Below are 16843 nucleotides of genomic sequence, written 5' to 3' on the forward strand. Positions count from 1 at the left end.
TAACTAGGTATCCCCATTCCATCTGTTAAATCTTAAAGATTGAAAGCAGCTCCTTAGGGTAATTTTGTATGGGTATCCGCAATATTTTGTGATGTATGATTAATTGACAAAGGTAGACAATAATATTTCCTTCTGTGTCAGATTCCGTGTGGTGGGGTCTCCACGATTTGCAAATCCACCTCACCTCAATCTCGAGGTCTTCCCATTGTTTTTGCCAGATAACCTTTCATAGCCCTTCAAGTGCACTGGCGCCACTGTAGTTCTGAATTGTAACTCATGGCGGCGCTACTCGCCCAAATTTAAACATGAGACCCACAAATAATCTGCGCGTTCTCTTTTATCTGAACTGTAAACGGAAGTACTTCATACAGGACGATAGTGTACAGAACGGTAAGTGTTTTGTGTTATTTGTATGTGTCACAACAATGATATTCTGGGTGACATTGGCACGTAATGGCAGTAGTTTTGCTCCGGTTTGTGGATGTGGGCGTTTTATAATGGGAGGACACAGGCGCGTGGAAAGAGAGAAGGAAGACGCAGGCAAAGTCACACGGAGGTTATTCTAATAAAAAACTAAGCCCATTTCGTAAATACTCACACAGTGGTTGCGAAACACGACGCCGTTCTATTGGATGGTCAAGCCACTAGAAAAATAACTATATAAAACTCTTTGTGGTGGTTTATTGCCCCACCCCCCATCAGCAGTTGTCAGTGAAGTTAGCTAACGTTAGCTAGCTAGGAATCTGTATGAATCTAGTTCCCTGCTGTTCATGTTATGTATAGCCACTAAGCCAGCCATCTCTCACACACCTACATGTTACTGTATGGTGGTAAACATGAATGTCTTGTATAGGTGTCCTCCCCCTGATGTCACTGTCCAACCATAGTAACGCTGCCTGAGTAGTGGCCCCGTTTTGTATTATGGTGCCATGAAATTACATTTTTTGATCAGTCTTCTGTTCTCTTCCCCCTATATGTCTCCTTTCAGATGGCTCACCGGCTGCTAGTCCGTAGAATTTGGACCCTCTCAGTAAAAGACCTTCGCTGTCTCCCGGCCTCCACCTCCTCCTTCTCTACCTCCCTGCGTTCCTCCACTACCCCTCTATCCCTCCTTTCCCCCAAACGCACTCTGCCCCGCTCCCTGCAACACACTTCCCGCAGAGAGGTCTCCTTCAATGTGCAGGACCATGAGGACTTCACAGAGAGAGTCATCAACAGTGAGCTGCCTGTACTTATTGACTTCCATGCCCAGTGAGTAGCTAATTAATTAATTAATAAAAATGCTTCATGGACCCCCAGAGGGGATATTAGGCTCCACTTACAGCATTTACAAACTACCCTCTAATGAGAAGGCAAAGCCCCTAAGAGACAATACATGGAGAAGTATCTATGTCTGCCTGTTGGAATTAGACTACTGAGATGACAGCAGGAAACAATTTTTATAGCAGGAAGCAAATGATGGTTTACAACCATGCTTGTAAACCTGACCATAGCTTTTTCAATAATGCACCCAACAGGTGAATGTATTTATCAGTTATATTGAGTTGGCATAACATGCTCAACAGCTTTCCTATTGTAAGACTAAAGCATAACAGTGAAAGTTGTGACTGAGTGCATATCATGTGTGATAACAACACCTTACCCATACTGTATGTGTCTGGCTGCATGGCTTGACATCTGATGGTGTTTCCATTGGAGGTAGATCATTTGAGGTTACACAACAATGCCAGGACAGCCACATTGGGTTCATGCTCTTCTAAAACATGTCAAACTCATTCCACGTAGGGCAGAGTGCCTGTGGGTTTTTGCTCCTCCCTTGGGCTTGATGAGTGAAGGTCACTGTTTAGTAAGGAAACCAAACCCCAGCAGACACTAGGCCCTCCATGGAATGAGTTTGACACCCCTGCTCTAGAAAATTACACACACAGCCTGAATGAATATACATACATGCATGCATACACAGTGGCTTGCGAAAATATTCACCCCCCTTGGCATTTTTCCTATTTTGTTGCCTTACAACCTGCAATTAAATTTTTTTGTGGGGGGGGTTGTTGTATCATTTGATTTACACATGCATATCACTTTGAAGATGCAAAACAAGCAAGAAATAATACAAAAAAACAGCGTGCATAACTATTCACCCCCCCAATGTCAATACTTTGTAGAGCCACCTTTTGCGGCAATTCCAGCTGCAAGTCTCTTGGGGTATGTCTCTATAAGCTTGGCACATCTAGCCACTGGGATTTTTGCACATTCTTCAAGGCAAAACTGCTCCGGCTCCTTCAAGTTGGATGGGTTCCGCTGGTGTACAGCTATCTTTAAGTCATACCACAGATTCTCAATTGTATTGAGGTCTGTCTGGGCTTTGACTAGGCCATTCCAAGACATTTAAATGTTTCCCCTTAAACCACTCGAGTGATGCTTTAGCAGTATGCTTAGGGTCATTGTCCTGCTGGAAGGTGAACCTCTGTCCCAGTCTCAAATCTCTGGAAGACTGAAACAGGTTTCCATCAAGAATTTCCCTGTATTTAGCGCCATCCATCGTTCCTTCAATTCTGACCAGTTTCCCAGTTCCTGCCGATGGAAAAACATCCCCACAGCATGGTGCTGCCAGCACGCTTCACTGTGAGGATGGTGTGATGAGGTGTTGGATTTGCACCAGACATAGCATTTTCCTTGATGGCCAAAAAGCTCAATTTTAGTCTCATCAAACCAGATTACCTTCTTCCATATGTTTGGGGAGTTTCCCACGTGCCTTTTGGCGAATACCAAACGTGTTTACTTATTTTTTTCTTAAGCAATGTATTTTTTCTGGCCACTCTTCCGTAAAGCCCAGCTCTGTGGAGTGTATGGCTTAAAGTGGTCATATGGACAGATACTCCAATCTCCACTGTGGTGCTTTGCAGCTCCTTCAGGGTTATCTTTAGTCTCTTTGTTGCCTCTCTTATGGCCTCCTTGCCTGGTCCGTGAGTTTTGGTGGGCGGCCCTCTCTTGGCAGGTTTGTTGTGGTGCCATATTCTTTCAATTTTTTTATAATGTATTTAATGGTACTTTCTGGGATGTTCAAAGTTTCAGATTTTTTTTTTTATAACCCAACCCTGATATGTACTTCTCCACAACTTTGTCTCTGACCTGTTTGGAGAGCTCCTTGGTCTTCATTGTGCCCCTTGCTTAGTGGTGTTGCATACTCTGGGGCCTTTCAGAACAGGTGAGATCATGTGACACTTAGATTGCACACAGGTGGACTTTATTTAACTAATTATGTGACTTCTGAAGGTAATTGGTTGCATCAGATCTTATTTAGTTCCTTCATAGCAAAGGGGGTGAATACATATGCACGCACCACTTTTCCGTTTTTCTTTTTTAGATTTTTTTTTAAACAAGTAATTTTGTGTATGTCCATTACATGAAATCCAAATAAAAATCCATTTAAATTACAGGTTGTAATGGAACAAAATAGGAAAAATGCCAAGGGGGGTGAATACTTTTGCAAGGCACTGTATATACAGTAAACATGATACACATGACCTTGATATGCGTAGTGGTCAGTGTTGCCCTGGTTTATGTTTTTGCCAACTTGTTGACATTGTCTTGCTAGCCAACAATTTAATGTTATTATCAGGTTCTATTCTGTACTCACAGATATATATATATATATATATATTTATTTATTTTGTGGAGACTTTTGATTGAAATTTCACGAATACATTCAGTATTATTAGTTTTAACCATAAATCCCATGTTTGTTCTATGAAGGTGGTGTGGTCCCTGCAAGATACTGGGGCCAAGATTAGAGAAAGCTGTCGCCAAACAGAAAGGCAAAGTTGCCATGGCAAAGGTCGACATAGACGATCACACAGACTTGGCCATTGAATATGGGGTAAGTGGAAGCTGTTGACATTATTGATTGATATTGCAAATGTTAGTTAGAAAATGTGACCTTCTTTCCTCCCTTCCTTGAAGTAACTCCTGATCTAAAATGGTGGGATTTGTGAAAGCAGGGATTCCACTGCATAGCTTACAGCAACCCAGTCATATCAGATCAGGGATTACTAGAAGGAAGGAAGGATGAATTTTGATCTGGAACAGTGCCTTTGACTGATGTCATTGTGGTTACTGACCTCTACTTCTCTCTACAGGTATCGGCGGTCCCCACGGTAATCGCCATGCGAGGAGGCGACGTCATTGACCAGTTTGTGGGAATCAAAGATGATGAGGCTCTGGACTCGTTTGTCAGCAAGCTTGTTGGACAATGAACATGTCAATCCCATCCCTGTGATCCAACCCCTTATGACCCCATTGTTGTCTGAGCCTGGCCTGGTCCTCAGCGCTTCATGGCCATGTTGAACCTGTTTAAAACAACTAACAACCCACCCACCACCTGACCACAACCCCACTTGACCACAACCCCACCTGACAAACAGGCAGATGCTCACACCCATCCCTAACCTCTCTGCTTTGTATTATTCTGTCTGTCTATTGTCTAGTGATGGGTGTGTGCTTGTGTGAACTTCAATTCCCCTCTTTACTCATATAATGTTCCCATCTTGCAGAGATTTCCTCCCTCCATCAACCTGTAATATAATGGCCCCACCCTGTGGAAACTGGTAGAGCAGCCTGAGCCAGTGTGTACCAGTTTACTACAATAGATTGTTTTGGGTGGGCAACTACACTGCTGTACTTTACTGCATTGTACGGTTACAAGTCGTTTAGTATTAAGTGGGGAAGGACGTTAACAGGAAATGTTATATTGGTGAATGAGCTGTGATGTCGCTCTCCTTGCAGTTCCTGCTTAGTCCACTCGAGTGCGGCCTTCCCCAAGTATTGTAGACTGCACTGTCATTTTACACCATTATGCCTAATGTGAGTGGAATGTGTCTGTATGGCTGTATCTGTGTATGAGTTTCTCAGTCTGTACCGGTCTGTCTCTTGGTTTTGACTGAGGAATTTGAGATAATCGCAAAACACAAATGTGGTTATATGGGTTCGATTTAGATTTTATTTCAATAAACTATGTAATATGACCAAGAGAATAAATAAAATATATTAAAGGTTTTCTATATTTGGAGTGTGAATTGGTTTGTGGTCTACTATTACATGCGGTAAAGGACTAAGAATCATGAGGAAGTGGTTTCATAGTAATGTTGGAGGACTTTAGACCTATATATGACTTTAGCTGTAAAATAATATTCTTTATAACTTTATTTTATTTCGGGGGTATGCCAACTCTGAAGTTTACATCTAATCAGTTGTAATATTTCAGCCATGTGATTCCCATGTTAACTATGTGGGCAGTCTAGTTAGGGGAGTGGTGATGGAATGTTGACTAAGGATGATGGTGTGATGTTTGTTTGCCTGGGAGGCAGGGATGTTTTCTGTCACAGATTAATTGACATGTTTCTTTCTAGTAGAATGGGTGTGATGATCTCACCATTACTGACAAACTTCTGTATGGCCCTAATGAACTGGAATTGTCTTCTGTCTATTAAGCTACCTTGCCACATTATTTTACTTGTCATTTAATTATTTATTTTTATTTAACTAGGCAAGTCAGTTAAGAACAAATTCTTATTTACAATGACGGCCTATTTATCCCCCATTCAGTTTCTCCTCTTTTCTATTTCATGTCTCTCCATCCTCCTGTATTTTCAGTTTTATCCTTTACTTCAGTTTCGATTTAATCAGTCTGTCTCTGTTTCGCTCTGTTTCTCTCTCTCTTTACTTGTTTCACCCCCCTCTCATCAGTGTAACGGTGTGGAAGGCTGAAGCATGCCCCACACCAGCCTCCACTTAACTCCTCTAAATTATCCCTCTCTTTACCTTCCACCACCAAACTGTCTAGGTAGACACCTGGGCTCTGACTCCCCGTCTCCAGTTGTCATTCCGTCTCACATGACAACACACAGGGTCATTCCCACACTGCGTGCCTCACAATCATAGCGTGTTATTACAGAATCACCGTTGACATCGTCATGGCACAGGCTTCCAAGCTACTTATTTGCTACCCTTAAACAGAGTACATTTTACAGGTTCCGTCTGTAGTTTTAATAACCTTGGATTAGATCATTGTTACACAAATAACGGCCCCCAAGAAATTGACTGAGTGTTGAGCTGTTCAGTAGCCAGTTATAAAGAATATAAACATCCAGGGATTTTCTAAGAGGAATTCCATAGGTATTACATAAACAGGTGTGAGTAAGCAGGTACGGTTGGAGTAGCTAATGGTCTCGATCTATAATCCAGACTGCTGTTGTACTCAATGAAAGACATTTCTGTTTGGACTCTATCACATAGTTGAAATGGCTGGAATAGTAGTTCAGCAGTCCCTTTGTTAATGATCTATTTTGAACAAGTCCTCCCTCTCCCTTCATGTTTTCTCTTTTCCCCCTCCCTTTCTTTCTCTGTTCAGTGTCTTGACCACAGTGCTGATGATAGGTATAGACTTATGAAGGCGTACTTGTTGATTCCCCTTCTTTAAAGGACCAGTGCAGTCAAAATTATTTCCTGATAGTGGCTGGTTGAAAATACAATCTACATAGGTCCTTCTAATCAGCAGGTTTGCAATAGGTGGGAGTTTTTGACATGGTCATGCAGTAAATTAGTTAATAGACTAATAACAAAGAGTTACAAAGAGAGTTCTAATGAAAATCTATTACAGTAAGGTACTTAATTGTTACCCTGAAATTATTTGCTATTGATATAAAACCTCTGCATTGGGCCTTAAACTACTCTTTGTCTGACTTATGCTGTGTTTGTAACCAAGTGGGAATTGAGAATTTACCACATATGTCTGGGAAAAATCCACTTTAACGCCCCTTCAACTGGTAATCACTAGTGGGAAACTCGTCTATCATCCTGAGCTCCCACTTCTCCCACATGCTGACCTCTGACATCAACTACTAAAGAAATTACCTCGTTAACAGCATTTTCGGCAGATAAATGCAATAACAAAACATTATTTATAAGAAGCAATCTATTAATAGGGTTTTTGAACACAATTTCTTTACAAGCATTATAGCTGTACTTTTAATTTTTGGTTTATGCAGCTTGTTGGTCATTAGCCAATCAGCGTTTCTCAACAAGTTCAAAGCACATGAATGCATCCAACTTCTATTTACGACTTCACAACTGGTACATTCCCACCTCCCACTTGTTTATGAATGTGACATTAGTCATAGGAATGAGGTGAAGAGATGACGGAATGCTGGAAAGGTTCATGAGTAGTGTAACCCTACACCTCTTCCGCCAAAAACAATAGACCACACCTCCATCCTCGCTCCCGCTGTCTCTCTCTCTCTCTCAACCACTCTGTTACCATATAAGGCAAAAAAGACTGGGGAAGCCAGTGACTGTTGAACAAATGGGCTAAGAAGGGAGAGTTGCAGAATTCCTCTGCCATCTCTCTCTGCTTTTCTCATACTCTAAAACTTGTAATGTTTGTTGTGTGATAATTTGGCTGGCCCTGTCTGTGCCACATAGTCAAAATGCCTTTGGAATGTGTGTGATGCTGTAACAACAGCCATACCTGGCACAGACCAAGACTATTCTGTGATTATAGTAAATACTTAGCTCTATTTATATTTCAAACACATATCACCCTCCAGCTTGTTGAATGTCCATTCTGTTCCAGACAAATGTAAATTTACGATACACAAAGCAGACACCATTTCTCTTTATCGCTCCCATTTCTTCCTCATCATGTGCATTTATTTTACATTTAACCTTTATTTAACTAGGCAAGTCAGTTAAGAACAAATTCTTATTTACAATAATGGCCTAGGAACAGTGGGTTAACTGCCTTATTCAGGGGCAGAATGACAGATTTTTACCTTGTCAGCTCGGGGATTCGATCTAGCAACTTTTCGGTCACTGGCCCAATGCTCTAACCACTAGGCTACCTGCTGCCTCAATGAGCAATGTATACTTTTTATACATACAGTATACATGATCTGAATTTATATTTTGGCTATGAGAGTTGATTACTGCTGAGTGGGAAAGAGAATATGAAAGAAAAGGAGCCCCCCCCCCTTTTCCCTTTTCTCTACATTCCAGAGTTTTGTGAGTCAACATGGGTCTGTCTTATCACCCCTTCCTGTGTACTGATTACTGGGGGAGGGAAGAAGCGAGGGATGCTGAAAAGGACAAAAGAAGGAATAAATTGCCATGTGTTCTACTACTATAATTTCATGACAGCATATTTGGCATGCTGGAGCTGTTTTTAATTACTTTGCGGTTGTGTTTGGACATTGGCCCTCAGGGATGCTCTATGCCATTTAAGGACACACAAAAATACTTTCACACAGCCATACTCTGTCATGTCAAGACAAGCTGGCTAAATTTAAGTGAGTTGCGTAAATAGTCTTGACAGGGGGTTTGACATGATTGGTGAATGGTGTAAAACAACAGCAAGGTGCTGGATGCTGACAATCAAAACAATGTGTTTCTACAGATAGCCGTTAGGCTCATATTCAAATGTGTTGTATGCTTAATATGTGTCACACCATGTTTAGATATGGTTTTTATCTGGAATGAACAGGATACAGCACTCCAATCACTTACAAATCTGACACACATGCAAGCTGGCCCATACACATTACTCTCACATATGAATACACACACATGAATTCACAGAAGCTATTGGTGTGTAAAAGAGCTCAATGAACTCATACCAGCCTATTCACATAGTGCGAGTCAATAGATCCCTTTCTTTCAGAGCAGATGATGTGACTTTACACACCCAGAATTACAGACCCACCCGGTTGCTATTACAACTGCAGGTGAAAGAGAGAGAGACTGTCATAGCAAGGGAGAAGGGATGGAGTGAGGTCAGGAGTGTGTCTCCATATTTGGTTATCTACTCGCTATAGGCTGCTTTTCTTCTGTTTTAATCCCTCGTTGCTGCCGTCTGGGCCCAAATCAGTTTGTTGTGTCCTGTCACTCCTGTTGTGACTATGATTGAGCAGAGTATGATGTAGAACTAAGGTTAGGTCTGGATGGGCGGCTGCACATATATTTCCCAAATCCCTTCCTTTCTGCTCCCTCAGCATCTGGTACTGCTCAGAGGGGACCCTTGACCCCCGGGCTAAATTTCTTGTATTTCCCAACCAGCCCTGACTGAGCGATGTATTGATTTTTCCAACAACATGGCATGTTCGTCAGGGTCGTCATGTGCTATATGTGATGCACAGTTGCAAAATATGCAGGAACAAACACAGACACATTCCACACAGAACAGTATTTTTTATTTTTATTTATTTTATTTCACCTTTATTTAACCAGGTAGGCAAGTTAAGAACAAGTTCTCATTTACAATTGCGACCTGACCAAGATAAAGCAAAGCAGTTCGACAACATACAACAACACAGAGTTACACATGGAGTAAAACAAACATACAGTCAATAATACAGTAGAAAAATAAGTCTATACACAATGTGAGCAAATGAGGTGAGATAAGGGAGGTAAAGGCAAAAAAGGCCATGGTGGCAAAGTACATACAATATAGCAAGTAAAACACTGGAATGGTAGATTTGTAGTAGAAGAAAGTGCAAAGTAGAAATAAATAATGGGGTGCAAAGGAGCAAAATAAATAAATACAGTAGGGGAAGAGGTAGTTGTTTGGGCTAAATTATAGATGGGCTATGTACAGGTGCAGTGATCTGTGATATAACGTGTTATAACGTGTATAACGTGGAACAAGTCAAACAAGAATCATGTTTTTGTGCTTTAAAAAAATGTCATTAGGGGGTAGATCAGCTTTAATATTGCAGATAGATTTTGGCTTCTATCAATGTAATTGTCTGCATCATTTCCAATCCCCTATATAAAGAAACGTCCTCTCACTGTCAACTGTGTTTATTTTCAGCAAATTTAACATGTGTAAATATTTGAATGAACATAACAAGATTCAACAACTGAGACATAAACTGAACAAGTTCCACATACATGTGACTAACAGAAATTGAATAATGTGTCCCTGAACAAAGGGGGGGTCAAAATTAACAAAATGAACAAAGTAACAGTCAGTATCTGGTGTGGCCACCAACTGTATTAAGTACTGCAGTGCATCTCCTCCTCATGGACTGCACCATATTTGTCAGTTCTTGCTGTGAAATGTTACCCCACTCTTCCACCAAGGCACCTGCAAGTTCCCGGACATTTCTGGGGGAATGGCCCTAGCCCTCACCCTCCGATCCAACAGGTCCCAAACGTGCTCAATGGGATTGAGATCCAGGCTCTTTGTTGGCCATGGCAGAGCACTGACATTCCTTGCAGGAAATCACGCACAGAACGAGCAGTATGGCTGGTGACATTGTCATGCTGGAGGGTCATGTCAGGATGAGCCTGCAGGAAGGATACCACGAGGGAGGATGATGTCTTCCCTGTAATGCACAGCGTTGAGATTGCCTGCAATGACAACAAGCTCAGTCCGATGATGCTGTGACACACCGGCCCGACCATGACGGACCCTCCATCTCCAAATTGATCCCGCTCCAGAGTACAGGCCTCGGTGTAACACTCATTCCTTCGACAAAATACGCGAATCCGACCATCACCCCTGCTCAGACAAAACCGCGACTCATCAGTGAAGAGCACTTTTTGCCAGTCCTGTCTGGTCCAGCGACGGTGGGTTTGTGCCCATAGGCGACGTTGTTGCCGGTAATGTCTGGTGAGGACCTGCCTTACAACAGGCCTACAAGCCCTCAGTCCAGCCTCTCTCAGCCTATTGCGGACAGTCTGAGCACTGATGGAGCACTGATGTCCATCCTGTCTCCCTGTCGCGCTGTCTTAGGCGTCTCGCAGTACGGACATTGCAATTTATTGCCCTGGCCATGTCTGCAGTCCTCATGCCGCCTTGCAGCATGCCTAAGGCACGTTCACGGAGATGAGCAGGGACTCTGGGCATCTTTCTTTTGGTGTTTTTCAGAGTCAGTAGGCCTCTTTAGTGTCCTAAGTTTTCATAACTGTGACCTTAATTGCCTAACGTCTGTAAACTGTTAGTGTCTTAACGACCGTTCCACAGGTGCATGTTCATTAATTGTTTATGGTTCATTGAACAAGCATGGGAAACAGTGTTTACAACCCTTTACAATGAAGATCTGTGAAGTTATTTGGATTTTTCCGAATTATCTTTGAAAGACAGGGTCCTGAAAAAGGGACGTTTCTTTTCTTGCTGAGTTTATATTATTTTAAATATATATATTTTCAAATATATTTTCCTTCTTTATTATTTTCCCCTGAACACAGACATATTCCACACCTGCTGACACATTGAACAGTATAATGTTGAACATATTTCTCTGCTTGTTAACAGACATTTTACCTTTATTGGCTCATACTTTTAGTTAGTTATAGGCTATATCTAGGGTCCTGAGTTTTTGCTGATCATATCGTGTGGTCTGGAAAAACTCCTTTCCCTAATAATCATTATGTCATCCTATGGTTATGATAAAGCTGTTTACCCTGACTGCCTCTGTTAAGTGCACATGAGATATAGGTTGTGTATGTCAATATGTTGATGTCACCTGTGTCGTGGATGTTTTTGCCAATGTTGGTTGTGTTAACCCTTGTTTATCCAATGAGGTCACAACATCATCTGTTTCACATTCAGGTCCTTTGGAACGCATACAGAGCCGGCGTCACCCCTTGGAGAGAGTGAAGATGAGAACGAGTGAGGTCAGGAGTGCAAAGTATTAAATTACCTCATTCTTCCTCTTTCATCTTTATTCTATCCCTTTTCTCCTTGTTCCACCAAACTAATTTTCACCTGGGCATTTCTTCAATGTACTTCCTTTGCCACATTTCCTTTTTCCTTTGCAAAGGGTATTGTCTCCCTGCTGTTAGTGGCCTGTATACTGGTCCATTGCCTTTGTTCCGTCAGACTGTCTCACCTTCTCCAGATCTCAGGGGAACACAATGGAATGAGCAGGTAGACGTGGTACTGAACCACTCGCTATGTACTTACGCTCTCTACCCTCTTAGCATCCATCAGCTCATATCATCCCTTCTTTCTTTTTCATCCTTTCATAGTCTCATTCTTCACTTCTGCTTCTGCTACTCTACCCCCAATTCCATCCCTTCCCCCATCACTTAACCATGAAGTTGAAATTGTTGTCTTATGTTTTCCAGTATTGTTATTTTAAGGTTCCTTTCCAGGCAAACTTGTCCAGAGGTCTTGATGTGCCTAGGCTGTGCAGCCTTGGTACACACACACACACCCACACACACATACATACACACACACCCACACACACATATACATACACACACACAGCAGTGCTCTACTTGGGAGTGAATCTGGTTCTCTCCACTTTTTCAACCTGCTGTCCATAGTACATCTCTTGGCTTCCAGTGGGGGCTAAGCTTGCCCTTCTCACTACAGCCATAGTTTTAGCAATCTCAACTACTGTATCTAGACTACTCTCAGTAAGCAAAATTACTATGAAATAAGTATTTCCCAGACGTTGACATCACATGAATTTCAGGTGCTGAATGGAAGGTTAGAAGACATATATTCCAGATGTAAAAAATAAGCATTTTCCGGACGTTGAAATCAGGTGCATCTTAGGTGTTGAATGAAAGTAAAAAATGTGACATTTCCAGTACATGTTTTCCAAAATTTTAAAATACTTATTTTTCGATCATTGATTCCATGGCCAGATTTCAACTGCTATAGATTCTCAATTAAGTAAGAAATAAAACACATTCATTTTTCACACCTCTAAATGAGAAAGAGGAGCAAAGTGAAGATTGCAACTAAATATTTGTTTTATTGCTCCCATCTATCACATGCACTTATGTTAGCATTTTCAAAAGCTTTAAAACTGACACCATGACATGCTGACTACACCGCTCACGTCACGTGCGCAAGCGTTGCAAAAATAAATGTACACATACATGTTATTCAATCATTGCACCCACACTGCTCACGGAGCGTCTGTGTAGCCAGGTGCTAAAATAGAAATTGGTTCTATTTGTGAAGCTCAATGCGCTGCAATTCCGGCCTCTCCCATCTCCACATTCGTTTTTAGGAGCATATACCCACGTGGGTGATTGAAAGATTGGACAGCGGACCTCAGTTAATCAGTTGTAGTAATGCACTGGAAATTTGTTTGCCAACTGTAATATAAAGTCCAAAGAAGAACAAATAAGCCTGAAGGAAGGAGGAGAGATCATGAGAAACTTATTTGGTTTACCGTTTTATCTGTGGATGAATTGTCGGAGTAGTGGATCTTGTGCATTTCAGGTAAAATAACAACCCAACGTTTATATCCCAGGACAAATTAGGTAACAACAGCAAGCTAGCTAAATTGCCATAAATGTGTAGCAAAATGCTTATGCTTCTAGATCCGACAGCGCAGCAGTATCTAACAGGTCATATCTAACAATTCCACAACAAAACGTAATGCTTTTTGACCTGTCCCCAAATTAATATAATTGGCTCAGAGTTTGTTTTGATATTTAAACCTGCAAATCCTGATCACTTCAGGTATTAGTGAACAAAATCAACATGCACGCAGTTTATTTAAAGCTGCCATACAGAGTAAATCAACAGACCAATTCAACTACAATAATATTCGGTGTAATGGTTACATAATTTTTTTCTAGCTATGACTGTGATATGTTGTTGTTTATCTACCTTAGCTGAATGCACTGACTTTAAGTCACTCTGGATAAGAGCGTCTGCTAAATGACTAAAATGTAAACGTAACAACACACGTGCAAAGCATGCTGGGTAGTATTGTAATGAGCTCCGCCCCCAAACAAGTACAAACATGGTCGTGTGGACCAGATCCAAATCTGAACGAATCACAGACGTCTAGGTTATGTTTCACAGGTTTGAACATCACAGTACTGTATGGAAGTTTAGTACAGTAGAACACAGAAGAATACAGTACAGTACAATACAGTACTGTATGGTACAGGAGAGTAGAGTTTTATTCAGTAGAGTACAGTAGAGTTGAATTCATTAGAGTAGAGTACAGTACAGTATAGTTTAATTCAGTAGAGTACAGTACAGTACAGTAGAGTTTAATTTAGTACAGTATAGTACAGTAGCATTAACTACAGTACAGTATAGTTTAATTCAGTAGAGTACAATACTATACAGTAGAGTTTAATTCAGTAGAGTAGAGTACAGTGCAGTAGAGTACAGTATAGTTTAATTCAGCAGAGTACAGTACAGTTTCGTTCAGTAGAGTAGAGTACATTAGAGTAAAGAAGGGTAAAATACAGTAGACTATACTTTACTTGTCTTTACTGTATTGTGTACTGTAATATACCTTACACTGCTGTGATTTACTGTGATGTAATGTGCTGATCAAACTTGTGAAACATAGATGCCGATGATTGGTTCAGATTCGGTCTGGTATGGGACGGACCAAATCTGAACCAATTATAGACGTCTATGTTTAGGCTAAATCAATGCTGGACCGGACAAAATCTGAACATCTATGTTTGGCCCAAATCATGGCCTGTTCGGACCAGACCAAATCTTAACCAATTATACACTTCTATGTTTGGTCCAAGTATAGGCCGGTCCGGACCATGAACCAAATATACACTGAGTGTATATGACACAGACTGATCAGGTGAATCCAGGTGAAAGCTATGATCCCTTATTGATGTCACTTGTTAAATCCACTTCAATCAGTGTAGATGAAGGGGAGGAGACAGGTTAAAGAATACTTTTTAAGCCTTGAGACAATTCAGACATGGATTGTGTATGTGTGCCATTCAGAGGGTGAATGGGTAAGACAAAATATTTAAGTGCCTTTGAACGGTGTATGGTAGTAGGTGCCAGGTGCACCGGTTTGTGTCAAGTACTGCAATGCTGCTGTTTTTTTTTTTACACTCAACAGTTTCCTGTATTTATCAAGAATGGTCCACCACCCAAAGGATGTCCAGCCAACTTGATACAACTGTGGGAAGCATTGGAGTCAACATGGGCCAGCATCCCTGTGGAACCATTTTGACACCTTGTAGAGTCCATGCCCCAATGAATTGAGGCTGTTCTGAGGGCAAAAGGGGGTGCAACTAAATATTCGGAAGGTGTTCCTAATGTTTTATAAACTTGGTGTAGACGTCTATGATTGGTTCAGATAGACTTGATACACAGGGAAGTGTCTATTGTCAAAAATCAACGTCCGCATACGTTGAAATCAAGGCCATTCTGGACCGCACCAAAAAAATACCTAAAAAAGACCGTAGGTCCGGACAGGACCGAAAAAGACGTCCAGAAGACGGCCCCTGACAGTAAATTCTTAGTGGGCTTTTGCACCTCAACAGGAAAGCACCTGTGTTTGTTGAATCTACCTTCCTTCTTTCAGTTGTTATTGTTTTTGTCAGTTTTTCTGGAAGATATTTGATCATTCAGCAACACACTATTGACAGCTTTCTATGATATCAGCATTGTACATTGTTTTTGTTTGACAATAGACACTTCCCTGTGGACCAGGTCTACCTGTCAATAAACTGAAACATATCAAATCACACAATAAGTGCTTTGCACAGGTCAAGTTTCTGTCACGTGGAATGCTATTGACCAATTTAATGCAATTTACCTTCTTTTTTCTTAGGGTGGAAAAATAATCTGAATTGTTGTTTATCTATTTGGTGTGTATTTTCATATGCACATACACCTACATTTATTATGCCTCGGTGTGGTTTTAGTTTCAGTATGTTTCTCCAGACAATAGTGTTTCTGTGTCCCTAAATATCACTATTATTAGTGTGGTGATGGTAATACTATCACTAACTGAAAATGTGTTCTCAGTTAACTTACCTGTCAAAATAAAGGTAAATCGATAAAGAGTAAAACAGTTGGCTACAGTTGTAGCCCAGTTTGTGTAGTAGTAGATTCCTTGACATGAACCTTGGTCGGTTCTCTCTAAACAGTGTCTGTGAGCTTCAAAGCAGACAGTCTAGCCCCAGTCAAATGACACAAGGGGATAACTTGGATGATGTAGCCCATGCTGAATGGACTGGTACTTATATGGTCATACAAATCCTTACAGTGCACATACCTCCTTCATTAAACACCACCTTATCTGTGCCCCCCTTCTCATCCCCTCAACTATTTCATGTTCATGATTTTTTTGCCCAGTGGGACTAGTTTCTCCACAGTGAAACGCCCCTTCAATAACATTATTCGCCCAGACGGTAAGGATTATTATAACATTGGCTGGGAGAAGCTGGAAGGGCGGAGACATAACATGTAGGCCCCTCCTCCTCTGGACCGCACCCCGACTGACTACGCAAAGAGCGAATTTAACTAGCTAGTGGAAGAGAGAAGGAACAAGAAAGAGAAAAAAAGAAAGAGTGAGGGAGAGCAAGAGAGGGAAGAAGAGAACACTATAGTTTGATCAGAGTTCTTCGCGAGGCTGCTGTCGACTGAAAAGGAGTTTGTTTCGCGGCGACACGGAGACAGACTCAGCCACCGGTTGTAGCTAGCCAACCCCAAAAGCCTCTGCATCTCAACAGCAGGTAATAGTCCAGCTAGCTAGATTTCTCTTCTACCTACATTCTCATTTCCTTCAGCCTTGGCTCTTCACATGCTTGTGTCTAGCGGTGAGCAAGTGTACCTAACCAGGAAGGACGAGAACTGCAACTTCATCACCTCACAGTGTGGGACCTCATAACCCAGATGTATTGTTAACTTTTGAACATCCAACTGTATCAACTTTTGTCTACATAGTTGATACAATTTAAGGTGGAAAGTAGTTTCATTTTACCAGGCACGGTGTCAAAGCAAGATTATATAAGCGACTAAAGAAGCAATTGCAAGAAAATGTTGAAAGTAATGTAAGCTAACTTGCTAACTACAGGAAGTGATTCGCATGAATGA

General features: G+C 41.4%; 2 protein-coding genes across 4 annotated transcripts in view; both read left to right on the forward strand.

Annotated features, from left to right (window-relative positions):
• Positions 1 to 273: 273 nt before the first annotated feature.
• LOC106601338 (thioredoxin, mitochondrial) lies at positions 274 to 4697 on the forward strand. Of its 2 annotated transcripts, none has more exons than XM_014193471.3 (4): positions 274 to 390; positions 989 to 1251; positions 3757 to 3880; positions 4140 to 4697. In XM_014193471.3, the coding sequence occupies exons 2-4, from the start codon at positions 989 to 991 to the stop codon at positions 4254 to 4256; spliced, it is 504 nt and encodes a 167-aa protein (XP_014048946.1). In that variant the 5' UTR covers positions 274 to 390; the 3' UTR covers positions 4257 to 4697. The 2 variants fall into 2 exon arrangements, with proteins under 2 accessions (XP_014048946.1, XP_014048945.1); XM_014193470.3 differs by having other exon boundaries at positions 371 to 556.
• Positions 4698 to 16206: 11509 nt separating this feature from the next.
• LOC106601336 (myosin-9) overlaps positions 16207 to 16843 on the forward strand; it is a 33870-nt gene continuing 33233 nt past the window's right edge. For both annotated transcript variants that reach the window (XM_014193467.3, XM_014193468.3), the window contains exon 1: positions 16207 to 16482. The gene's annotated coding sequence lies outside the window, so the exon portion shown is untranslated. The remainder of the gene's footprint in view (positions 16483 to 16843) is intronic.

Source organism: Salmo salar, chromosome 03 (assembly GCF_965601325.2).
Source record: "Salmo salar chromosome 03, fSalSal1, whole genome shotgun sequence".
Lineage (NCBI taxonomy): Eukaryota > Metazoa > Chordata > Actinopteri > Salmoniformes > Salmonidae > Salmo > Salmo salar.

What these genes read in the sequence shown, in the direction of transcription:
- LOC106601338 (XM_014193470.3), top strand. Translation starts at nt 482, where the DNA reads ATGTGGGCGTTTTATAATGGGAGGACACAGGCGCGTGGAAAGAGAGAA. An exon ending in CTTATTGACTTCCATGCCCA is followed by an intron (nt 1,252 to 3,756) that starts GTGAGTAGCTAA and finishes TGTTCTATGAAG; the next exon opens with GTGGTGTGGTCCCTGCAAGA. An exon ending in ACTTGGCCATTGAATATGGG is followed by an intron (nt 3,881 to 4,139) that starts GTAAGTGGAAGC and finishes TTCTCTCTACAG; the next exon opens with GTATCGGCGGTCCCCACGGT.